The 26,775-nt window shown below is 49.9% G+C and overlaps 1 protein-coding gene across 1 annotated transcript in view; it reads left to right on the top strand.

The window, feature by feature from the left end:
- The window catches only part of CDH22 (cadherin 22), a 136,300-nt gene that overhangs the window by 61,552 nt on the left and 47,973 nt on the right, over nucleotides 1–26,775 (top strand). Inside the window, exons 3-4 of the mRNA XM_033186609.1 lie at nucleotides 7,332–7,626; nucleotides 21,103–21,222. Of these exons, the coding sequence (XP_033042500.1) occupies nucleotides 7,332–7,626; nucleotides 21,103–21,222 (415 nt within the window). The remainder of the gene's footprint in view (nucleotides 1–7,331; nucleotides 7,627–21,102; nucleotides 21,223–26,775) is intronic.

The following is a 26,775-nucleotide window of genomic DNA, read 5'->3' as shown; positions in this document are numbered from 1 at the left end:
TCCTGAAAAGATGAGAAAACCAGCTTCTGACTCACGCTTTCATCTGCCCCTACCTAGCCTTTATCACCTCAACAGCATGACCTGACCCCACCCCCATCTCAGGAAACCACAGTCTATAAGCAGGGAGGGCCCTGTAGCTCCCTTCATTAGAAGGAGGGGAAACTGAGGCCCAGAGGCAGAGAAGATCATGCCAAGGCTATACAGCAACATAGCTGCAGAACCAACCCAAGAAACTAGGTCTCCTAACACCATCTCCATGCTCACTTCAAGAGCTTCATATTAAGCAACTGCCAGGAGTCAAGCACTGTGCTGGGCCCAGGGCCCTTTCTGTTTCCGCCAGCAACCTCTCTCCACAATTGCCACTGCTGTTGGGACTTGTCACCCTCCTCCTCTATCACCTTCACCCAGAGCCCCTGCCCTGCTCTCTTACTCTCAAGGCCATCTCCAGAAAAGCACTCCATCCAGGGAGGGAGAGGTTTCATCTCTTCGCAAATATTTGCCCAATGTGCACTTTCTTATGAGAGGTGGCATTGTGTGTGGTTAAAGGGCCACCTGGAGCTGTACTGCCTGGGCTCAATTCCCAGCTCGGCTGCTTATGATCTTTCTAACTTTGAGCACTTCACAGTTGTCTCTCGGTATCTCTCGATAGGGGATTGGTTCCAGGACCTCCTGTGAATACCAAAACCCAATATAAAATAGCAGAGCATTTGCACATAACCTATGCACATCCTCCCATACACTTTAAATCATCTCTAGAGTATTGATAATACCTAATACAGTGTAAATACTATGCAAATAGTTGTTATACTATATTGTTTAGAGAAGGACAAGAAAAACGTCTGTACATATTTGGTACAGACCCAATTTTGTTTCTGAATGTTTTTGATCCTTGGTCGGTTGCATTCACTGATGTGGAACCCACGGATACAGAGGGCTGACTGTATTCACCCTCTCTGTGCCTCAGTTTCCTTATCTGTTAAGTGAGGCTATTACTAGGACCCAGCTCAAAGGCTGGCCTTGGGGAGTCAATGAGTATTTATCAAGAACCTAGAATACTTGCTGGGTCCTGGCACGTGCTCAGTAAGTATTCACTTTTATTATTGTTAAGTCTCACCTTGTAAGTCTCACTATTATTGAGAGTTCCACCATCTTGAGTGTACCATCTAACTACAAACTCCCACCCCAAATCCAAAAGGTCTTTTTGGCAACTTAACATTATAGCTTCTTACCACTAAGTTGGGGGGAAGTTTGTCATTAGCCCACCGCTCCCCACCCTAGGAATATGAGCTTGGGCTTTTAAAAGCCACCTGTCCCCTTATGTACGAGTGCTTGTGTGGGCACACACGTGAATGCAAACACACACTCTCATACCACGCTCTCTCACTCTTCAGGAAGAAAGGACTTCACCACGGTTTCAGTTAATTCACTGCTTCCTGCTTCCCCCCACCCCAGGGAGCCGCTTGGAGCATCCGTCCTTGTCGAATTCTAAAGGTAGCTTAGCAACAGCACCATCCACAGAGTGAACCCCAGGCGCCCGACGGTAACCTATTTTACAACCACCTCCTCCATCACTCGCCGCCAGGCTTCTGTCAGCACCCACAGGAACTGATGGGCCCCGTGGTTGTCGCCCAGGCCCCACACGAACAGCTCCTTCTGCGGCCCTGCCCCCATTGGCAACCCTGGCGCACCTCTCCCCGACCTTCTTACGACACCCACCGTCAAAGCAACCTCCCAGCATTTCCATAAAATCTGGGTACTCTGACTAATCCCTTTTCCGAACTGCAATTTCCCCCGAGGCTTCTGTCAGCTGGATGTGGATTTTGTAGGATTTTTAATTTTTTTAAAAAAAGATAGAATTATGGGGTCAGCACTTATGACCAACGCCTGTAGGCGGTGAGATCTATTTTAGATATACGGCAGGATTAAAGTGGGGAGGAGAGCAGATTTAATTAAGTTGCTAATATTTAAAGAAAATTGATGAACTCCTGGTTTACGAGTAGCACGGTTGTGAACAGACCCCTCATTCCGGGGAGGCTTTTTATTTGATTTGCTTTCCATTTAAATCCTGGACTCATTTTATTTGCGTAGCCGCACTGTCCGTTTAATTGTCTTTAATAAGGAAAACGTACCTCTGCTCGCATTTAATTTTGATTTAATTAGGAGGAAGTAATTAATGGCTTCATAAATCCCATTTTTCAGCCCCCTGGGATGAGAAACCATCACTCTTGTGTTTTTCGTGTTGTTTATGATCAAGGGATGGGGCTTGAGGGGGATTTCTCCTCCAAGGCTGGCCACACTTGATGTGGTAGAAAGAACTCTGGGCCGGGCGCGGTGGCTCAAGCCTCTAATCCCAGCACTTTGGGAGGCCGAGATGGGCGGATCACGAGGTCAGGAGATCAAGACCTTCCTGGCTAACACGGTGAAACCCCGTCTCTACTAAAAAATACAAAAAACTAGCCGGGCGAGGTGGCGGGCGAGTAGCCTGTAGTCCCAGCTACTCGGGAGGCTGAGGCAGGAGAATGGCATGAACCCGGGAGGCGGAGCTTGCAGTGAGCTGAGATCCAGCCACTGCACTCCAGCCTGGGTGACAGAGCGAGACTCCGTCTCAAAAAAAAAAAAAAAAAAGAAAGAACTCTGAATGTGGTGTCAGGCTTTGGGGCCGTCTGTCATTACCTGTGTGACTTTAGGTCACCCTCTCTGGGCCTCAGTTTGCCCACCTACACAATGGGGAGAGAGTAAGTTCTGATGCACAAGACGAGACATCAGTGAGATAGCAGTAAAGGGTCTAGAACTGTGCCTGGAGTGTTTTAAGTTCCCAGCGATTGTCCATGTGTACCTGGGATTTAAGAGTGGCTGAATTCTCCAGAAATCCCAGAAGACAACTGGGGGAGTCTGATGACAGTTGTATACTTTATTATTCATGTATTCAATACGTTTGATGCTGTGCCCCGTGCTGGGTGCTGGGGAGTTGGAATAAACAGCCAGATGCTTGACCCTCAAGGAGCTTACAACTCACACTCACGTGCACACACACACATACACACACACACACATTCAACTTTCCCGCTCCCTGTATTTTCTCTGCAGGCATTGTCAGGGTACCTAGTGTGTGCCAGGCACAGAGAGTTCTGACATAGACAAACCTAACTTAGTCCATACCTTGAGGCCCATGACAGCTGGGGACACAGATGTGCAACACTAGAAGTTACAGTAGGGTGTGGAGTGGAGGGGTTTGTGTACGGGGCAGGAACGGAGCAGGTGAGGTCTCTTCAACCAAATGAGAGGGCATCTGAGAGGGCTACCTGGAGGAGGAAACAAGCTGAGTTTTAAAGACAAGAAGGCATTGATTGGATCATGGCCCCTAGATCTCCAGTGGGTCAGGATTTGAGTCTGTGTGGTTCTTGTATCAGGAGATAGAGGATGAACTAGGTGACCCCTCAACCCCTCCTGAAACTAGCACAGGAAAAGGAGAGGGAACTAATTTACATTGAGCACCTACTAAGTGCAGGGAGCTTCCATATATTATCTTATGAATCTTCAGAATATATATGGTGAAGCAATATTAGCCCCATTTACAGATGAGAAAACTGAGGCTCAGAGAAGGATAGCCACTTGCCCAGGGGCGTGCACAGGTCGCTGGCAAAGCTGAAGCTGGTACAGAGCTGATTCTGACTCCAAAGCACGTAATCTTTCCTGATGTGTGGCTTGAGGTTCTTTTCCAAATGGTAAAATGGAGGCTTAGAGAGAAGAGGCCACCGATGACTGTGGCCTGCAGGGCACAGGGCAAAAGACTGGTGTCAAGGCCACTGTCCAAGCTGTGCAGCCCAGTGGCCACCCGGTAGCCCACTCCTTCCCCTTTTTTCCCTCATCCTCTGCTACAGGCATTGTAAGCAGACTAGCCAGATTCCCAGAGACTGCAGAGAAACCAAACTGGACTTTGGAGTCAAACAGACCTGCGGCCATCTCAGTATCTTCACCTGGAAAATAGGGATACATTTGCAAACCCCACAAAGTCAAGCTCAATTTCTGCAGATGGCCTGCAACACATGTCTGACACATAGTGGGTGCTCAGTAAATGAGAGCACCATCTTCCATCCTCTACTCACAGCTGAGAGTCCTGAGAAATATCTTCTTAGGGCAGAGCCAGAGGCATTCCCCCTTCACTCTGGAGCCGGGACCCAGGCAGGCAGGGCAGGCAGCCCCAGCTGGGCCTGAATTCGTAACTCCCAGATCTTAGCTCCTGCCCAGGCTGATTGCCCCTGCCTGACTCTGCAGTCCCCAGAGAGCAGCCAGTAGGCCCCAGGGTGAGCTCTGCATCATATTCCACAGAAGATGACATCACCACTAGGCTCTACGCCCTCCTCTCCATTCCTCACTCGTAAGTGAGCCCTGCCTGGGGTCTGAGTTAAAACATCAAGGGCTGCAGAGATGTGATGGAGAGCCAGGAGATGGAAAGGGAAGGAAACAACCATTAGCAGAGTGCTTAGGTCAATGTAAACATGCTCTCATCTAATCCTCCCCACACCTGTGCCAAGTAGGGCTCGGTCTGATTTCTCAGGTGGAAACACAGTGGCTCAGAGAGGTAAAATGGACAAACCCATGGTCCCAACATTAGTGAGTAGTAGAGTCAGGACCGTGCTTCCCGCAGTTAGCCACGTGACACAGCACATGACTTCCCCTCTCTGTGCCTCAGTTTTCTAACCTGAGAAATGGGAATGATAATGTTTCACAGGGCAATGATGAAGACTAATAAGATTATAGCTGTTAAGCATCTCTTCGAATGGTGTCTATTCTATCACACTGCTCAGAAGTGTTTGCTGATGAAATAAGCTGACAACAGATCAGACTGGGAAGCAGGTAGAGGCACCCCAAAAGGGAACAGAATCACCCCCTCTCATCCCATCTCCCTTGGGGCAATGGTAGAAAAAATGTATAAACAGCAAACAGGAGAGACAGGTCTCCTCATCCTCAGCACTGCCAATGATTCAGGGCCGATGTCCTGAAATAATTTTATTGGGGGCATTAAACTGAGTTATGAGGTTTTTACAATCCAGCCACTTATGAGAAATCTATTAACAGTAACTGGACAGGAAGAAGGCTTCTCAGTGGAGCCCAGGACGGGCATTAATTGGGGCAATCTATAACAGGACGGGGACCCGGAAAGGTTCCACCAGACGCCTCCATTTAGTCCCCGCAATTTCTGCTGAGAATCAGCAGACTCGCCAAAAAGAGAGAGATGCCCATTAATCGGCTAATGAAATATGAAAATGTTTATGGGCCATTCAATCTTCCAAATGGCACTTCTATAATCCACCTTTCAGACACAAAGTTCTACCAGCAGAATTTATACCCCGGCTCCTCCTGCATGGCAGGGGATGGGCTTTTGTCCCCCTTCGTGATGACTGCATGGGCACCTGTTCTTCTGCTGAGTGGGCTGGGGTTCACAGCACCCCAGCCTGAAAGGAACTTTAGAGATTCTCTCATTCACACTCCATCTCCGTGGAAGCTTAGAGAGGAGCAGGGACCTGCCCAAAGCCATTAGCTTCATCGGAATGGATTTTCCTCTGCGCGAAGCTGCCTGGGAGATTTGGGCATTGGAAGATAAGGACTTAGGTGTTTCTGATTGCAAGAAAACAGACTTCTTGCTGGTTCCTCACCCAAGAGATCTCAGGGCAGTGAAAACAGCCTGGAATCTGGAGCCTAATAGTGCCTAGATTAAATCCTGGTTATATATAGCTAACATTTAGTAATAATATAATAATAACGATAGCTACCATTTATTGGGCACTCGTTATGTCTCAGACAGGGCTGATTTTCAGCTAGTACAAACTGGTGTAGTTGTACTGGTTGTTAAAACCATGAAAAACCTCCATACTTGTAGTAAATAGTCCCTTTCCTCTCCCTTGCCCCAACTCTCTCAGCCCCTTGGGCCTCTCTGTGATCCAGCAACCAAAGGGTTCCTGCCTGGCCCAGCAGGGATCCTGCTACAGTACCACTGCCTGGGCAGTGCACCCACCATGCTGGCTGTTAAATATTGTAAATGTCACCTGGTAACACCTCCTAAGGGCCTTGTGTGGATTCTCAACTCAGCAAACCCCTCAGTACCTCTGGGAGGAAGATGCTAATATGATTCCCGTGCTATAGATGAAGCAACTGAGAGCCAGAGAGGCAAAGTGATGGGTGAGGACGCACAGGGAGATGTCAGAGCCAAGGCTGGGCCAGGTTGCACTGTCTCTCCCCCCCCCGGACTCCTCTCCGGAGGCTTTAGATGGAATGGGAAAGCCCAGTGTGGAGTCAGACCAGCTCTTCCAGTGGCCTGACCTTGAAGAACCCATCCCACTTCTCCAATCTTCATTAGGAAATGGGGGAAAAAATCTGTAAAATAAAGATAGCAAAACCTACTCTAGCAGGTTTTTTAAAAAAGTATCTTGAACTAGAAAAGTACATAAATTGCTTAGCCAGTGCCTAGCACATAGAAGGTGCTCTTTCAATTGACATCCCTTCCTCCTCTCTCCCTTCACTCCCTGCCATGTGCCATGTCTTGAGCCTGGTTCTCCATATACCAAGATGAGGAAGATGCCACCCCAACCTCCTGTGGTGCAGAGTCTAGGGAGCGCTGGACCTGTAATTCACAGTGAGCTCATGGACCAGCAGCCTGGAAGTTTGTTAGAAATGCAAAGTCTGAGGCCTGGCCCCAGACCTACTGAGTCAGAATCTGCATTTTAACAAGATCCCCAGGTGAACTGCGTGCACATTAGAGTTTGAGAAATGTTGGCTACAGCCATCCTACAAGGCTGAACATGATCACGTTGGCTTGATGTACTGAGAGATCCCAGAGGTGGGGAGAGACTGAGGATCCAGAAAAGCTTTCTGAAAGAGGTGGCATTTTTGTTGCACTTTGCAAGATGAGTAGACTTTCCAAGGGCAGAGAAACAAGGACAGGACTCAAGGCAGGATCGTCAGGGCTGTGCTGCTAAAGGGGAGAGAGGTGTGGAAGTGGTGCTGGACTTCTTTGTGAAGGCAATGGGAAGCCACTGGAGGGTCGTAAGCAGGGAGGCCATGTTCAGATCTGCCTCCAAGGCTGATAACTCTGAATGCAGAGGGGAAAGTAGAGTCCAGGGACAGGGAGGGCCCCAGAGGACTGAGGAAACACTCCAGGCCCGGGATGTAAGTGAGCATGGCTGCTGGGCCTCAGTGTCCTCACTAAAGATGTGTATGTGTTGGAGAAGAGATGGGCTTAGGAATAGGCACCCAGGAATAAGCATGGGACAGTGAAGCCAAGAGGAACTTGCTCCTCAGCCTCCACCTTGCCTTCCTCTCTGCCTCCCCAGATCCACTCCGACTCTGACGAGGGTGACGGGGCCATCAAGTACACCATCTCAGGCGAGGGTGCTGGGACCATTTTCCTGATCGACGAGCTGACAGGCGACATTCATGCCATGGAGCGCCTGGACCGCGAGCAGAAAACCTTCTACACGCTGCGGGCCCAGGCTCGGGATCGCGCCACCAACCGCCTGCTGGAGCCCGAGTCGGAGTTCATTATCAAGGTGCAGGACATCAATGACAGTGAGCCTCGCTTCCTGCACGGCCCCTATATTGGCAGCGTGGCCGAACTCTCACCCACAGGTGGGCTGTGGGCCCTGGGAGTGGGGAGTGGGGTCAAGGTGATCCCCAAGGGGAGTGGAGCCTGCTGGGAAGGGGAGTAGCTGATCCTCTCGGGAGGGACAGGAAAGAGCCTGCTGACCCAGGATACAGGGTACAGATGTGAGCTCAAGTGCCCCCTGGGGTCAAGCATAGTCCTGGACAAAACCACACACATGACCTCAGCTACTTCCACGGACACAGCCCCCCCATGAATGTGGACCTGCATGTGGACACAGTGATGCCCTCAGACGTGCTCATACAGCCACACGCAGTCACATAGGTAGACACAGCCACAGATCTGGACATGCCACATGCACAAGCCCAGCCCCGCATACAACTCACCACTACAGTGATATACAACCCCATTCATAGATCCAGTCCCCAACACAGGCACAGCTGGACAGAGTCACACACACAGGCACAGCTGGACAGAGTCACACACACAGGCACAGCTGGACAGAGTCACACACACAGGCACAGCTGGACAGAATCACACACACAGGCACAGCTGGACGGAGTCACACACACAGGCACAGCTGGACAGAATCACACACAGGCACAGCTGGACAGAGTCACACACACAGGCACAGCTGGACGGAGTCACACACACAGGCACAGCTGGACGGAGTCACACACACAGGCACAGCTGGACAGAATCACACACAGGCACAGCTGGACAGAGTCACACACACAGGCACAGCTGGACAGAGTCACACACAGGCACAGCTGGACAGAATCACACACACAGGCATGCCTGGACGCCTTGACAGAGCCCTTCACAAAAGTTCAACTGCACATAAACAGACACAGCACACCCTTGACAACAACCTCCACACGGACATAGTCCCATCTTCAGGCACACCCACCCCTGGGAACAGCTAGATTGGGACACAGCTGAAACAGGGCCCAACCACACACTCAGACCCACGACTGCACACCCTGATATAGCCACACACAACTCCAGGCAGGAAACGGGCCCTTATGCACATAGCGCTTCTGCACAGACTCAGCCATGTACACAGAGGCAAAAGCCACAAGCAGACATGAGCATCCTGGGGTCCAGCTCCCCTGGTGTGCAGCTGTAGACAGGCGTGGGCACAGGCAGATGAATGAGACAGGCAGCTCTTTCTATAGCTCAGAGAAAGCCACAGCACACCAAAAACCCAGCCAGCTAGGGGCAGAGCCTCATACAGAGATGGCTGAGGCCCTAGACACAGATTCAGTTGCACTTACCTGGGTATGACTGCACACACGCAGGAGCACTGCACACATGATTATGCCCATGGAAAGTGAAGTGCACACACACAATATACATCTCCGTGTAGACATCAGACACAGCCATACTCAGAAAGGGCCATGCACACAGGAGCAGGACACTGAGGCTAAAGCTGCATGACTCTGCATGACCATGAAACCCCCAGACCGTTTCTGACCATCAAGGCGTCACTTAGCTCAGGGCTTCTGGGGCTCTGGTAGAAACTGGAGTCATGGGGTGAGGGGCACAAGCCAGTAGCCGCCATCTCCTTCCCACCATGTTGCTCGAAGTTATCTGCAAGCCAGGCTAGACAAGAAGCTGCTGCCCTAGGTCTTAAGCCACACTCCATTGCTGACTCGCTGTGGCCAAAGGTTGGACGCTGTGCCTCCCTGGACCTCCCAGCTGTATGGCTGCATGTCAGAGGCCAGGAGTACTTGGGCTCTTGGGAGAGAGTGCTGTCAGCCCAGCTTCCCCAGGTTGAGCCAAATCTGGCAGCTTGCTGGGATAATGAGCAAGCAGCCAGTAGGGGAAGAGGAGAAGGTGAACCAGAGAGAATGGTGGGCAAGGGATGAGTGGGAAATAGGCAACAGTGAGGCTGTGGATGTGGGTGCAGACTGGTGTACACACACAGGCATGCACGCCTGATGTACATGTGTGTTCCACATATATATGCAGATGTGCACACACACCTAGCCAAGAAGCACTTTAAGGCCTGTGTGTGCATGTGACATGCTGTGTCTAGATAAGTATATTCATTCATTCAACAAATATTTATTGAGTACCTACTATGTGCTAGGCCCTGGGAACATGGCAGTGAAAAGGCAGAAGATCCCCTACTGTCATGGAGGGCCCATTCTTCCTAAGGAAGACAGACAATAAGCAAGTGAACAACTAGATCACTGGTCCAGTAAGGCTTCTCTGAAGACCTGGAGGAAGTGAGAGCATGGCCCTGGGGGAAGAGCATTCCAGGCAGAGGGAATGTCACATGCAAAGGTCCTGGGGTTGAATTCTGCCAAGAAAAAACAAGATGACCAGATCATGCAGCCATGTAGACCATAGCCAGGGCATTGCCTTTTATGCTGAGCAAACTGAGAAGTCAGTGGAAGGTCTTGCTCAGAAGAATGACATGATCAGGACCCCACAGCTCTTCCATGAAGAATAGATGGGCAGAAAAGAGGGCAAGAGCAGAAGCAGGTGGCCTGTGAACAGGAAGTGATGGTGGCTTGGAACAAGATGGTACCAGTGGAGGTGTTGAAAAGAGGTCTCCTTTTGGATATATTCTGAAAGCATAATGGATTGGATAATGGAAATTGCTAATGGATTGGATACGGAGTGTGAGAGAACGAAAACTCAAGGATGACTCTCAGGATTGTAACCTGAGCAATTAAATACATGGATTTCCCTTTACTGAGATAGAAGGAACAGATTTGGGGTATGAGAGGAAATTAGAAGTTTGGTGTGAAGTATGTTAAGTTAGAAAAACGTATTAGGCTGCTGAGTGGAGATCTTGAACAAGACAGTTGAATATCCAGGTTCAGAGAAGGTCTGGGCTGGAGAGATAAATTTGCATATTATCAATGGCAAAGACATACGAAATTTCAGAGCCTGGCAAGAACTTAGCAATTAATGTTGCAAATGGGGAAATTGGGGCCCAGAGAGGCAGTGACATGTCCAAGGTCATGCAACAAGTCCCTGACTTTCTAGGTCCTGCAGCCCCCACCTACTGACTTAAACTCACAGCCCTGTCCCCCTTCACCTAAAACTGACCTGCACATTTCTGCATAAAAAAGACCAGAAAGGTGGGGAGAGCTGATGCTAGAGAAGGAAGCAGAAGCCCCATCTGAAGGACTAGAGGAAAGCAGGTAGCCTGGGAAAGGCTTGAGCGAGGGAGTGACGTGGGAAGACTTGCATTTTAGAAAATTCCCTCTGCTGCACTGTGGAGAAGGGCTGAGGATGGGGAGGTGCTGGGGGAAGAGCAGCCTCATCTCCACCATGGTGGCTCCTCCATGACCACTTCACTTTCACTGCGACTCTGAGAGGTGGCAGGACTGATGGTAGCATCCCCATTGAACAGATGGGAACACTGAGGCTCAGAGAGAAGGAAGTATCTACAGTCACATAGCAAGTCAGCGACAGAGCAAGTTGCTGGGCATGGCTCCCAGGTTGTTGGAATGGCAAGGGTCCTTGTTTCACAGGTGGGGAAACTGAGATCAAGAGAAGGGCAAGGTCATGCAGAGAGTAGGAGGCAGAGGCAGCCCCCAGTTTATGAGCACCAGCCTATAGAGAACCAGCCCTGTCTTGACTCCCTCTCCCAGCCCACTGACTCTCACAGTCCACTCAGGAAAAAGGTCGAGAGGGAGGGGGACTCAATTTGGACCAGCTGGGAACCCAGGAGGGGGAAGGGAGAAGCAGAAATTAAATTAGTTTATTTCATTTGAGCAACTATTTGAAGGGGAAGCAAATCTGACACCAGGGTGCTTGCAGAGACTCCAGGCAGCTTTGAAAATCAGTCACAATTACTCAACCTCCTGATCCGGCTGCGGAGGGCGGGACCAACAAGCAGCACCAGGGTCCAGGCAGCTTCGGAGATCAGAGGGAGCAGGGACGCAGCTTGGGACATGAAAGGCAGCAGCGCTTGCAAATTAAACCACTCACAGCTTAAAAGGGAAGGGAAGTGTGCCGGGGGCCTCCAGTGAGCCACACTTCTAAGCAGGGGCACACCAGTCATGTTAAGCCTGATGCAGCCAAGTGGGTCCTGAGTTGATAGTCAGGACGCCAGACTCCCTGCATGACCTTGGTCGACTTCCTGTCCCCTCTGGACCCCAAGTTCCCTTCTGAGCACAGAGAGGGTTCATTCAAGCATCAGATGTTTATTGAGCGCCTGCTATGTGCCAGGCACTGTTCCAAGCATTGGGGATTCTTAGGAAACCTACACACTATAGCAGGAGAGAGTCAGGACAGAGATAAGCAAATGTGTAATATGCAAATAAATAATCAAAAATATAAAATAGGCCAGGTGCAGTGGCCCACGCCTGTAATCCTCACACTTTGGGAGGCCAAGGCAGGCAAATTGCCTGATCTCAGGAGTTCAAGACCAGCTGGGCAACACGGTGAAACCCCATCTCTACTAAAATATAAAAAAAATTAGCCAGGCATGGTGGCATACATCTGTAGTCCCAGCTACTTGGGAGGCTGAGGCAGGAGAATTGCTTGAGCCAGGGAGGCAGAGGTTGCCGATAGCAGAGATCACGCCACTGCACTCCAGCCTAAGTGACAGCGCGAGTCTCTCTCTCTCTCTCTCTCTCTCTCTCTCTATATATATATATATATATATAATGAATATTAATATGCCTGATGGTGTGCTGTGCAGAATAAAGGAGTAAAGGAGTTAGGAGCAATTTGGGGGAGTGCTATTTTAGACAGAGGGGTCAGGGAAGGCCTCTCTTTCTGAAAGAGGACATTTCTGAATAAAGATCTGAAGGAAGGGAACCAAGGAGCTCGGTCAAAAAGTGATTTTCAAGCTTTTTTGTGCATCCACATTACCTGGAGGGTTTGTTAAAACACAAATTGTTGCCCTTGTTCCCCCAGCCTTTCTGACTCAGGAGATCTGGACTGTTAGAAATGTCTGCATTTCTAACAAACTCCCTAATGCTGCTGGTGTGGAGACCATACTTGGACAACCACTAAGCTACAAGAAGAATGTTCCAGACAGAGAGAACCACAAGTGCAAGGGTCCTGAGGCAAGCATGTTTGTCATGTTTGAGGAATAGCAGGGAAGTCTGTGGCTGAGGAGAAGTAAGTGGGAGACTATCTGGAGTCTGAATACCTCAGACAATGGATCACGCAGGACTTAGTAGCCATTGAAAGGTTTTTGGTTGTACTCTGAGTGAGACGGAGAGCAGAGGAGTAATCAAATCCAGCTTATATTTTAAAAGAATGACTTGTTGGCCGCCATGTTGAAAACAGACTGTAGGAGGCAAGGTTGGAAGTAGGGAGGTCAATGAGAAAGCAATTGCAATGGTGCAGCAAGAGGTGATAGTGACTTAGACCAGTGTGGATGGTGAGACGAGATGGAATTCTGGATGTACATTGAAGGTAGAGCCAACAGGGTTTGTGAGGGATTGGATGTGGGGAGTAAGAGGCAGAGGAGACAAGGATGATGCTGAAGTTTTGGGCCTGAGCAACTGAATGGATGGAGCTACTGTGGCTGAGATGGGGACTGCTCCAGGAAGAGCAAGTTTGCAGAATAAATTAAGAATTCATTCTTGGGCAAGTTAAGATTGAGGTGTCTATTTGGACGTCCAAGTTCAGATGTCAAGGTGACAGTTGGATCTATGAGTCTGGATGTCAGGAGAGAGATGAGGCTAAAGATACAACTTTGGAAGTCAGCAGCAGAGAGAGGGAATTTACAGCTTGAGGCTGAATATGTCAACAATGAGTAAGTTTTAATAGAGAAGAACTGGACTAGACATTCTTTCAGTGTCAGGGAGCCACACCCCTCCCCTAGGCTGTCACAACCTGACCATGGGATGGCAAGAGGATTTCACAGGTCTCCCACACCCAGCTCAACTCCTCCTAGTTATTCATGTCAACCTTGTGCAAGATATTATGCCTGGCACTACTGAAAATACCAAAGACAGAAATGATAAATTCAATTCAATGTGCATTTACTAACCACTACTTTATTCTGGGCACTGCAGGGGATATAAAGATAAGTAATTGAATTAAATCCACAAATGTTTATTAGCACCCATTATACACAAGGCCTCCAATGTACTTGGTTCTGTAGGGCTTGCAAAGATGAGTCACCCAACTTAGCAAACATTTATTAGCACCTATTTTATACAGAGCCCCACAGAGGATAGAGAAGTAGTTGCTTTTAATTCAGTAAACACATATTAGGCCTACTATGTACATAGCACTTTGCTAGGTATGTGGAGATCACAGATGAGCAAGACACCACCCCTCACCTCAAAGTGGTAGCAGATCAGTTTCATCTCTTGTGCTAACTCAGATCAATTGGTAGTGACTGTTGGGCTGTATTGTGAAGGAGTCTAAGATCTCATTCAGCCTTGGCAGAAAAGAATGCCATGATGGATTGGTGATGTCTGCCATGGGCAAAGGAAGGAGAATGTCATAGCGGACATGCCATAGAATTGACATTGCCAGACCATGGGATTAGGGCTCAACAGAATGTGGAAATGGGCACTTTTCCATGTATTTCAATTCCTCTGTGAGCAGCATCTTTAATAGATGGGAAAAGACTGTTTGGTAGTACAGCCTGCGTTTATTTGGATATTTACTAAATAATAGCTATCAGCAAGCCCTGCTTTCACAGAGCTATTTCTCTTTATTCTCACAATCCTGGGGAATAAGCAGGATCAGTATTAGTGTCTTCATGTTACTGATACAGAAATAAATGCAGTGATTTTTCTGAGGTTCCACAGTAAGAGCTGAAGTCAGAACTAGACCCAGAAGCGGAAACCAGAACCTGAGTTCCTTGGCTCAGCATCCATAGCTTTCTTTGAGGAAAGAGTCGCAACCATTTCTTGCACAAAACTTGCTTGAAAATCACTTTCACATCCCTAATCTCATTTCAGCCTCCTAGGGACTCTCTTGGGTTAAGGACTGACATCCCCATTTTACAGCTATGGAAACTGAGGCTCAAGAGGGGAAGGAAAGTAAAACTGCGAGAGCACACTATCTGATTCTTAAATTCAGTGCTTGGGGGAACAGAGAGGAAAGGAGGAAGGCAGGAAGGAGTGTGTTCCCCAAGGATATCATTTAGAGAGGGCAGCAGCAGGCTGGGAGCCTCCAATTGTCCCATCTATAGCTGGAGAGAGTGTAGCTCAGCAGCCCGCAGGCCCAAGCCAGGAATCAATCGCTGGTCTCTGCAGAGACAACTTCTAAAGATGTTTTTAATTAAAGTCCAGGAAGATCTATATGTGCAATATCTCCTTGCCTAGCAACGGCACTGGCTCTCACCACCCCGGCTGGGGGGAACGGGACAGGAGGCTTCTGGTGGGGAGAAGCAGCAGACAGGAGCAGAGGCCCTGGCCCTCAGGAGTTGGCCCCGTGGCCCAGGTAATCTGGACAGGGAGGAATATATCCCTGTCTCTTTTCGTCTTTTCCATCAACAAATCATTCAACAAATATGAGCACTCTCTGTATGCCAGGCCCTGTGGCCACATGGCATTAGGGTGCAAAGGTGATAGAGCTACCATCCTGCCCTCGAGGGTCTAGCACATAGCAGGTGCTCTGTAGATGTTGAGAGAATGAATGGAACCGAATCATAAGCAAAAATGTTTGCTTTCTGCCATGGGTAGAAGGATGCTATCACAGATACTTAAAATGTTGCAGTCCGAAACAAGCAAAGTCACGGGACTGCCTAACAGAGGGCCTGGTAAATGTTGAGAGGACAGAAGAGCTTATGGGTCTCAGTTTGGGATGTAAGAGAGTGCTCTCTCTCAGGAGGACATAGCAGATACACACACACACACACTCAGGGGTTGCCTGGATGGGCAAGTCCATGGCCAGGATCCATAAGGAAAGAAAGGGTGAGGAGAGGAGGGTGTTTCGCGTTCCCTGGAGACTCTAGAGGAAGGTGCTTGCAATGCAGGAGGTCCCTCACCCCACCAGGCCAAACCTCACCTTCCTCTCCTAGTTCTTCCACCTGCTCTGCCCCCTCTTCCTGCTCCGTATGTACCGCTCTCTGTTCTATTTGTTCTGTCTCTGTTTCTAGATTCCTCTGGTTTCCTACTTAACCTCTGTGTTTCTACTGCTTTCTCTCTGTCTCTGCCCCACAGACTTCTGTCCCTCTGACCCTCCTTTCTCTGTCTCTTCCCCACTTTCTTGACCCCCCTGTCTGTGCTGCTTTCTCTGTCACTTGTCTCTGGACCTGCCTCCTCCCATGCAGCCACTTTCCTGCATCTCCTGTGTGTCATTCATCTGCATTAGGCTGCCCTGGCTGGGAGGCTGGAAGCAGGGTCAAGGCCAGCCCAGCCAGCCGGTATTCTAAGTGATGATAGAAGAGGGAGTTGGGAGGAGGGCAGCAGGGCTGGATGTTGAGAGGGGGCTTGTTTCCTGTGTAATCTGAGCGTTCCCAGAGACTCGACAAGTGGTTTTTAATTTTTAATAGAAAGCATTCTGCACAGTGCTGGCAGCAGCAGGGGTGGGATTCATTTTTTATAAATGTTTGAGAAGCTAAATGTGAGCCTAGGGTTTCCCCAGGCCCAGTGGGGTGGCGAAGGGAGGTAGGGAAGAGGCAGGATGGTAATAATTACAAACATCTTCATAATAATGACACGTGGTCACCTCGGCTGAGAACTCTGTTCTTTTCCAAAGTGCTTCATCTCTTTCTCTCATTAAGGGGTCTCCCACACCCAGGGAGGCACGAATGATAAAGTGTTATCTCCATTTTTACAGAAGGGGAACTGAGGCCCAATCAGATTGGGAAGATTTTCCCACAGCCACACAAAGCCAAGGACAGGGCTGGAATGAGAATTTATGTCTGTAATCCCTGAGCTCCACTCCATGCAGCACCATCCACTCCCAGAACCAGCTGGGGGGCTCCTCCTGGGGGCTCTGGAACTTGAATCTGGAGCCTCAACTGCACCTCACAGATAGCAAGGATTAAGGGATAAGAAAAGAAAGAATTCTGGCCTGGGATCCAGGACACACATTCCAATTCTTGTTCCACAACAAACCAAGTCAGAACAACCCAGAGATGAAGAGTAGGCAAGCCCCCTCCCTCCTGATGCTGGTGTCTAGGGGTCTCCTACTCAGGGAGGCACAGCTCCAGGTGCCTCCTGATAATATGGAGAGAAGGGAAAGGAATGAACTTCTGTTAGGCACCCACGACACACTGGGTCCTTAAATCCATCATCTCTAGTCCTCATAGCAGCTCAGAGACTCAGAATGGGCACCCCTTAATGTTACAGGTGAGGAAATGGATCAGAAAAGGTAAAAGATCTGACTGAGGGTGTAGAGTGAGGAAGTGGTGGGACTTGAAACCAGGACTCTGTGATGCCAAAACCCACCCAGTCTCCATGGAGATGTGAGGGGCATCTCCTCTCAAGAGTGTCCGACTTCTCATGCTGACTTCAGCTGGGAAGAGCTCTGATGACTTGGTGCAACATCATCCTACCTGCTTCCTTCCAGGTGTCAGTCTCAGAACAGGCTCAGTCAGTCCAGGAGGGCAGCATGCTGGCTAGGCAGACCTGAGTTTGAATCTTTCCCTACTGCTTACTTAATGATGTGTCCCTGGGGAAGTCATTGAGCCCCTCTGTGACTCAGTTTCCTCATCAGTTCAGTGAGGGGTTGGGTCTAGGGCATCAGTTTTTAGACTGAGAGGCACTTTAGTTGCACTCTGGAGATTGTGAAAATACCTTTGCCTGCGCTCCTCCCCAAGAGTCCTATTTACTTGGTCAGGGATGGGGCTCTGCATCAATGTTATGTAAAGTTCTCAAGAGATTCTAATGTGCTGCCAAGTTGAGAAGCTCAGTTTTTGTGCTCTTCAAGGACCAGCCTTTCCATATCTAACATTCCACATGGGTCCATGGGCCCTGAGATCCTGTTTAGCCAAGAATCAGTTGGGCAACCCTTCCCATTCCAGCCTGGACCTAGGCCCCTAACCACCACTTAGCAGAAGGGCTGGGCGGCAGCACCACGGACAGCAGCCCGCTCCCCTCAACCAGTCCCAGCTCTACTTCTGGAAGTCTGGGCTTGAACCAGCTGTAGGGGAGGGAGAATCTAAACTCAGTTCCTGTCCTTCCCCTCCTCTGCCCTCCCCTGCTTCTGTGTCTGAGTCTTCCCTCTCTCTCTCTCCCACCTATCTACTTCTACTCCAAGCAGCCCCTCCTCCTACCTCTAAGGCAGGATATATGTGGGCTTTGACATCAGATCCACGTGGGTTTGAAACCTGCCTCTCTTCTGCACCAGGTGAACTTGTCAAGGTACTGCCCTTGGTGCTGAGCATAGAAATCTGAGTTCTCACAGTGATCCACGAGTTTGGTAGTATTCTTACCCATCTCACTAATGAGGAAATGGAAACACTAAGAGGTTCATTACTTAACTTCACTCAGCCTCCATTTCCTCCTCTTTAAAGTGAAAATATTAAAAGCTTATCTGAAGGCCTTGTTTTGTAAATTCTATCATATACAAAAAAGGTTTATATCATAGTATCTAGTACAAAGTTGTTATTTAATAAATGGAAACTATCTTTATCAGTTATTGAATAATGATACATAATTCATAATGGTTTTCATTATTAATTCATGTTTGCACCCTTCACTGTGCATAGCAGTCTCCTCAGCTGTGAAATAGGAATGGGGCAGGGGTGTGCTGGAGTCAGCTCGTACCAGCTCATGAGAGCCACACTTTGATTTTCAGGAGTTTTGTGGGCCAGTTCATATCATGTTGGTAGCTTGAAACTGGGCCATGGTGAGAATATTTACACCACGGAAATCAGCAAACATTACAAAGCAGGGCACTCCTCCCCACCCCTTCACCCCTCAGAGCTGACTCACCAACAAACCATTGCATCTATATCACAGAGCTGGTGTGAAGTCTGCAGGAGAGAATGGACATGATGGGGCACTGTGAAATATAAACTGCTGAACCTGTGGAACCCCCCCGAGGTGGTCCCACAGTAGCTACAAGCCTGGCACCCTTTTGTTGGCCAATTCTGGGGAGCTGCTGACTTCTAAAGAAGGTGGGAGGGCGTGTGTGGCCCAAGGAAGCCATTCCCCTGGGGCCTGGGAAACCAGTGGTGAATCACTGACCCTTTACCATTCCCTCGTGTCGGCATTAACTGTAATGGCTGCAATAAAGAATCCTGGATTGGGGAAATGATTCCATCATCCCCTCGGGAGTCTCTGGGATGCAACCAGGGAGAGAGAGAGCTCAGCTGTGTCTGGGGAGTCACTCAGCCCTGCATTGTGCTTTGCCCAGGGAGTGGGAGGGACATGCGGGGGGAGTGACAGGGAGACCCTCTCTCATAACAATTACAACAGCCACTAGTTATTGTGCACCCACCATGAGCCTGATGCTTTATGTATCTTCTCCCATTTCAGCACCTCTGTGAGGGAGTCATAATTGTGCCATTGTGTACTGGCGTGCTGTGCCTCTTGAGACGACAACAGTAACCTGCACTTACTGGGCTCTTGGCACGGTCCAGGCACTGTCCTCAGTGCTGGATATGGAAACTGAATTCTCAAAATGATCTCAGGAGATTTGTAATACTACCACCCTCGTTTCGCAAAATGAGGAGATTGAAGCACAAATGGGTTCATGACAGATCCAAGGTCAAACTTCTAATAAGTGGCAGTGCCATCGCTGGTTGTGACTCAGTGCACCAGACCACTGTCCCCAAAGCCACTATACTTGTGCTGACACTGCTTCCCAGAAGGGACTTGGCATCCCAGAGTCCCGGGTTCAAATCCCACCACTTCCTTACTCTGTGCCTTCAGTGAAATCTTTTCCCCTGTCTGACTTGATTCCTCCTTTATAATATTAGGTGGGGGGACCACTCTGCATCTATGAGATGCTATGAGGATTAGAGGTGATGGATTTAAGTGGCTGGTGAAGCCAGTGTGTCATGAGTGCTCAATAGGACATAATTCCTTTCCCTTCTCTCTGTACCAACAAGAGGCACCTGGGGCTGTGTCCTCTCTGAGTAGGAGACCCCTGGGCACCAGCATCCAGAGGGAAGGGACTTGCCCACCCCTCTTCCTCAGCTTCTCTGGGTAACTCTGACATGGTTGACATGGAGCTGGAGTGGCCAAAGAGACAGGCGCATTGCAGGGACTTTTTAGGAGACTGTGGCTGGGAGGGGGAACCTGCAGAGGGAAATGAGAAATGCAAAAGAGTGAAAAATAAATACATGTGTCTGTCTGGAATGATAGAGGGCCCCGGGCTGGAGGCGGGAGAGGCGGGCGGCGGGCTGGGCTTAGCAGAATTGCTGCAGTAGCACTTCCAGATTCTCACTCATTAACCAGGCAGTGAACTGGCCTCACCTCCCAGCATGCAGCCCTCCTGGCCCAGGGAGCCCAGCCCAGCCCCAAGAGGGGCCTGCCTGGCCCCACCGGCAGGCACCCAGCAGAGGGCCTCTCCCTGAGGTGGGGTCTCCATCTCCTCCCCTTTGGGTCATATCCTGAACCCCCAAGACTCACTCTTGAGTCTTCCACCTCACCCTCTTCTTTCTGGAAAGGTTTGGGTGGACTCAATGGCTTCATTGGCCCCTCCACCTGACCCTCCCCCACCCTTACCCCCACCCCCACCTGGTCTAGCCTCACGTCCCAAGCCCTGCTTTCGTCAAATTGAACATGATGTCAAATTAGAGCCATCTCTGGGACAGACCGAAAGAAGCTCGCAGTTTAATGAGGCAGCGTCGAAAATCAATAACTTAATTGCTGCTGTTTGATGGACTTTTATCCAATTTATACTCTCCCCAGCAGTCTACGTGCAGAGCATGAGGAGAAGTGTGTATGTCTGTGGGTGGGCCGTCTGGGCACCCAGGGGGAGGGGCGAAGAGGGCACCAGGGCCCGCAGCCAACGACTTTCCAAAGGGAAGGCTGGGTACTGCCCTCTCCTGCCAGGGGCCAAGAGACACTGGCCTCTGACCCCCGATGAACTGGTCTGTCCCTCTGGGCTGTCCCCTACCACCATGATGCGGGGAGAGGACGCAGAAGTCCCTTGAAGAATCCGTAGGAGCTGGAGTGGGTAGAATGGTCCCTGCATTGGGAGTCAGGTCCTGGTTTCCAGTCCTGGCTCCAACTGACTGTGATGACTGTAACTGGCAATAATGATGGTTGCCACATTGAGAAACTTCTCTGAACTGCTCTGTGCTGGGAGTTTAGAATTCTTCCCCTCAACCTAATGAACCAAGCACTAGGATTCAACTCGCTTTGCTGAAGAGGTAACAGACTCAGAGAGGCTGCCTTTCGTTGCCAGAGTCCTACAGCTGGGAACCACCCCAAGGGGACTTGAATCCAGATCTGACTCCATGGTCACATTTGCGCCACTAGAAAGGGCTCAAAACAGGAAGAGGGTTGGGGCTCAGAGTGGGGATGGGGACCGTGAGGGGCTGTCTTCGATGGCCTCCCGCAGGTCTCCTTTCCCAGCTTCCCTGGGGTGAGGCGAAGTGGGGGAACGAGCTCGGCAGCCCCAGATGACCCCTGTCTCGCTTGGTCCCCCGGGCCCAGGCACGTCGGTGATGCAGGTGATGGCCTCGGATGCGGATGACCCCACGTACGGCAGCAGCGCTCGGCTGGTGTACAGCGTGCTGGACGGCGAGCACCACTTCACCGTGGACCCCAAGACCGGTGAGGGGCGGGGCGGGGCCAGAGGCAGGGCCGTGGGGCGGGGTCAGGGGCGGGGTCAGGGGCGGGGCAGGGCGGGGCGAGGACCATCCCAGACGTCTGCTCTGAGCCTTCTGTCCCAGCAGCTCTGCGGAGAGCACAGGGGGCACCTTGTGCACAGCAGGAGTCCAGGGTCGCAGAGAGGGAAGGGCAGCCAGGCGGGAAGAGGGAAGGACTGAGGAACAGAAAAGGAATGGGATGGGGGGTTTCTTCCAAAACTGGAAGAGCAACAGAAAGGCAGGAGGCAGCCGCTGTGGGTGCCCTAAAAGGACCTCAAAGGTCCGAACTAAGCGGCTTGTCCTTGGAGCTAAGTTGAAGCAGACGTGTGAGCTCTTCCGGGGTCACAAGTGTAGTTTAGGGGAGGGAGGACGGCTGGTTTCAGCAGTTTTAAGAGCTCTGCCCCCGTGGCAGTTGTTAAGAACCTGATGGAAAAACACAGGCATCTTTAAGGAAGGGTGTTTAAGACACAGAGACCTTTAAGGAAGAGTGGCTTCTTTCTTGCTTATCCCCCCAACACCATCAAACGATGGTGCAGCACGGCCACCCGCTGTCCCCCACTTCACTCACTGTGACATTAGAACCTGACTAATCTCTGAGAAGCCTTAGGGGAGTGCGAGGAGGACAGGATGAGAAGACTGAAGACCAGAGAGGTGAAATGACTCACTTGAGGTCACACAGCTGGGAGTGGCTGCCGATTCCAGCGGGGTGCTCTCACTGCTTCTGGGATAGGAGGGGCCTGGCTTGGGTGAAGGCAGGGAATGAGATGTCAGACAGCACAGAATGTTTATCAAATGCCATTGTGAGGCTCACAGCCCTGTGGGGCAGGAAGACAGGCAGATATATGGGGATTTGGATGCAAGACTTCTTGGATGCAGTAGCAGCAATCTAAAAAGGATAAGAAAGTGTCTGCGGGGTGCAGTGGCTCACCCCTGTGATCCCAAGACTTTGGGAGGCCAAGGAGGAAGGATCGCCTGAGTTCAGGAGTTTGAGACCAGCCTGGGTAACACAGAGAAGACCCCATCTCTACAAAAAGAAAAAATTAGCTAGGCATAGTGACAGGTGCCTATAGTCCCAGCTACTCAGGAGGCTGAGGTGGAATGATTGCTTGAGCACAGGAGGTTGATGCTGCAATGAGCTATGATGGCACCATCACACTCCAGCCTGAGCAACAGAGCAAGATCCTGTCAAGAAGAAGAAGGAGGAGGAGGAGGAGGAGGAAGGTGTTGCCAGAGCAAGATTTCAGAGAAGGGCATTCCAGGTAGAGGAGGAGGAGGAGGAGGAGGAGGAGCAGGAGGAGGAGGAGGAGGAGGAAGAGTAAGAAGGTGTTGCCAGAGCAAGATTTCAGAGAAGAGCATTCCAGGTAGAGGGTATGGTGCAGGCCAAAGTTGGGAGAAGCAGAACAGCCTGGGGGCATGAGGGGAATTGTAAGCAGCTCAGGCTTGGGCAATCAGGTTTGTTGAGAGGTGACATCGAGAGGGTGGCAGGGGCCTGACTGTGCTGGTATGAGCCAGGCTAAGGAGCTTGCATTTCATTCTAAGGGCAAAGCTGGGAAGTAGGGTTGGGGGGAGTTGATGGATTTGGGTTTTGGGTTTTTCTTTGTGTGTTTCTTTTGTCAGGGGGAGAAGGGAGAGGATTCCAATCCATGAGCACAGTTAAAATTGTATTTTCTCACACAAAGTATCTTCGTTATGTTTTTTCTCCCCACAAAATACATTTTAGAAAACATTCAAACATTAAAGAAATGCTAAAAAGAAAGGAAAAGAAAGTGCTTTCCACTCCCTATCCCCAGTAATTGCAGCCCCAAAGGTAGCCACTTGGTGTATATATCCTATGAGATCTTAGACTCATTCACTCGAAAATATTAAGTCATGTTTAATAGATAATATATCTCAAGGTTCAAAATTCAAAAAGTCCAAACAGGCATTTAGTAGCAATTCTTCACCCCATCCAGTCCCCCAGCCACCCAGTCTGTATCCCCAAGGCAGCCAATGTAATTTTCTCATGCATCTTCCAGAGCTATTCTGTACATGTACAAGAGAATAAGGTACATGTATTTGTTTTATTTTTTTACATGAATGGTAGCTATAAACACACTATACACACGGCTTGCCTTTTTCACTTGACAGTACATCTTGAAGATTATTCCATATCAGTACATAAAGAGCTTCCTCATTCTCTTATTTAATGGGTGTTATGGATACACTAAAATTTATTTCACCAGTCCCCTACCAGTGGACACTTATGCTGTTTTCAATCTTTTGCTACAACGAACAATGCTACAGTGAATAACCTCACACATACATCATTTTGTGCTTGTGTGAGTATATCTGCAGGATAATTTTCAGGAAGTGGAGAAGCTGGGTCAAAGGGCACATGCATTTGGAATCTCGATAGATAATGCCGAAATGTACCAGACGACACTCCCATGAGCCACGTGTGAGAGTGCCAGTTTCCCCTCCTCGTCAACGACAGTGCAGGTTCATTGATGACTTCTAAGCAAGGAAATGACAGCTCTGGTTTTCATTTTAACAAGATCCCTTGGGTTGCTGCTACAGAGCTTGGCTCAGAGGCAGGAATTGGAGGCAGGGAGGCCCTAGAGCCCAGGATGCCCAGCATAGAGTCCCAAAGGGCAAAAACCAAAAGCCTGCGCCCTTTCTTGACACTCGCTCAGACTCCTTAACCTACCTGTCTAGCTAGGAGGCCAGGGATGATGAAGAATTCGTAGGAGGATTGATTGAGATGCCAAGAAGAGAGAATGGGGGTGTCAGTAAGATCCTGCAAAGGACAAACCTTGGGGGCCAACACGAATCTGCAGGACTAGGTTGAGGGAGGAGGCAGAGTTTCTTTCCACGTAGTAGGATTTATTCATCTAGGCAAGGGGTACCACCAACAGAAACAGGAGGAGTGTAAATTAAGAAAGCTACCAGAGCAGAGGAATGAGTGAATGTGCCCTGGAATCTGATGCGGAGCTAAATAATTCAGCTTTAACCATATTGGCTTTAAGATGAGAGAAAACAGGGAAAGAAACATCTAGAATTTCTAGCAGGCCAAGTGAAATACAGGTGTGGAGCTCCAAGAATGGTTGGGGCTCTTAAAGCTTCAGTTTCCCCATGTGCACAGGGGAGAGTCATACCCATCTCATGTGATGGTTGTGAGAATTCAATGGGACAGTTCACTCATTCATTCAACAATTTATTGAGTGCCTATTATGTGCCTGGTTCTGTTCTAGGCACTAGGGATGCAGCAGTAGGCAAATCTAAGGCTCTGCATTCATGGCACTTTTATTGAAGTAGAGAATATAGAAGATGAGCATGTACACATGTAACATAATGTCAAGCAGTGACGAGTGTGAGGACGAAACCTAATGTAGAGGAAGGACTTAGATTAAGACATCACAGCCGGGCACCGTGGCTCACGCCTGTAATCCCAACACTTTGGGAGGCCAAAGCAGGTGGACCACTTGAGGTCAGGAGTTCGACACCAGCATGGTCAACATGGTGAAACCCCATCTCTACTAAAATACAAAAATTAGCCGGGCTTGGTGGCATGTGCCTGTAATCCCAGCTACTTGGGAGGTTGAGGCAGGAAAATTGCCCGAACCCAGGAGGCAGAGGTTGCAGTGAGCTGAGATCATGCCATTGCACTCCAGTCTGAGTGAGAGAGCAAGACTCCATCTAAAAAAAAAAGAAAGGAAAGAGAAAGAAAAAGAAAGAAAGAAAGAAAGAAAGAAAGAAAGAAAGAAAGAAAGAAAGAAGGAAGGAAGGAAGGAAGGAAGGAAGGAAGGAGGAAGGAAGGAAGGAAGAAAGAAAGAGAAAGAAAGAAAGAAAAAGAAAGAGAGAGAGAAAGAAAGAAAGAAATCACAACAGGCCTTTCTGGGGAAGTGACCTTGGGGCAGAGACCAAGTGCAGTGAAGGTATGAGCCATGCAGATTTCTGGGGACCAACAATGCAGGCCAAAGGAACAGGAAGTGTATAAAGTGCTCAGCCTGAGCCCCAGCACAAAAGGATAGTGATGGTGATGAGGAAGGCTTCATGCATTCAGCCTGAGGCGGTAGGGACCTTATGGTTGATAAACCTTGGGGAGATGGGGGGAAGAAAGAACATAGAAATAAGAGAAGGACCAAGACTGAGTCTTGGGAGGTAGCAAGGCTGGGCAGATGAAGGACCCAGAGAGTGGGGAGGACATGAGAGTGAGAAGGACAGCCAATTTCTAAGAAACAGCATCCCCCGCTGTAGAGGGCCCAGAAGATGGTGACAACTGGGAGGCCACAGGGCCTGGGGGAGCAGGAACAGTTCCCAAGAGGTCAGAAAGTGAGGAGCAGGCAAGGCAGGTGAAGGAGTTCAAATGGGGTCCCTGCTCCAGAGTCCCTCAACTCTTCAGTCTGAAAGGGTCCTTTCTGGCACGTCCCAGGAAGAACCAGGTTTTGCCTCGCCTTGCCCACAGCCCCACGGCAAGAGCTGCCCTGGTGCCATTCCCAGCCCCAGCTCCATTTCCCCAGCCAGGAATATTCCGCTGATGCGGGTCTATATATAGCAGCTGCTGCGAGGTACAGTCTGTTCTCGCTGTGCAGATAGCAGGGAGCAGAACCGGAACGGGGCCTGGGAGGAAGGTGTGAGGGAAGGGAGGAGGCGGGGCGCCGCGAGGCCCCAATGCCAGAGGAGGAATTAACTTGTGTGTTTTAAAGGCCAGGCCTGCCAGCAGGCCCCCCACAGGGCCGACAGGGATGGCATTTGCGGGCTAATGAGGCATCACACGGGCTCCAGGGCCCCTTTTGCAGCATTTGGAGGGGACGGCAGGGGCGGCCAGGACAACAGCTGGAACTGGGGACGATGGGTGAAGACAAGGCTGCGGGAGCTGAGGCCAGGTTATAATTACCAGCCCCCGCCCACCACCACCCCAGCAGGAATAGAAATATTCTATGAGATTTCAAGATCTCTGCTGAAAATTCTCAGCTGAGCCAGAGTCGTCCATTTTACAGGGAGGGAATGAAACTAACATTTGTTGAGCACCTTCTAAATGCCAGATCCTGGAGTCAGGATAAGGAACTAGACCTGGTTTCTGCCTTCACGGAGCTTCTGCTCTAGCAGAGAAGCAAATAGATAACGACACCCAGGTTGTGAGAGGGGCAGTGGAGGGGCACTGGGAGTCAGCCAGTCAAAATGTCGTTTGAGCACTTGCTGAGTGCCAGGCCCTATAGATACGAGATGAACAAGACCAGCATGGATCTCTGCCTCTGTGAAACTTACTTATGGAGGTATCCAATCCAGAACTTGAGGAAAGAGATCAGCAAGGCATCTCCAAAATGTGAGGCCTGCTGCTGGAAGCTTCCTCTCATTCAGTACTCTCAACAGCCCTACCAGGTGCGTGTCCCCATTTTACATAGGAGGAAACAGAGGCTCAGAGAGGCCCAGGAACTCGACCATGGTCAGCTAGCATGTAAATGGTGGAAAGAAGACTTGAGCCTATATCTGTCTGGCCCCAGAGTCCTCCTTTTCACACTGCAGCCTATCTGATTCT

This window comes from Trachypithecus francoisi, unplaced genomic scaffold, assembly GCF_009764315.1.
Source record: "Trachypithecus francoisi isolate TF-2019V2 unplaced genomic scaffold, Tfra_2.0 Lachesis_group21, whole genome shotgun sequence".
NCBI classification, from domain to species: domain Eukaryota; kingdom Metazoa; phylum Chordata; class Mammalia; order Primates; family Cercopithecidae; genus Trachypithecus; species Trachypithecus francoisi.
This window is presented reverse-complemented; position numbering and strand designations above follow the sequence as displayed.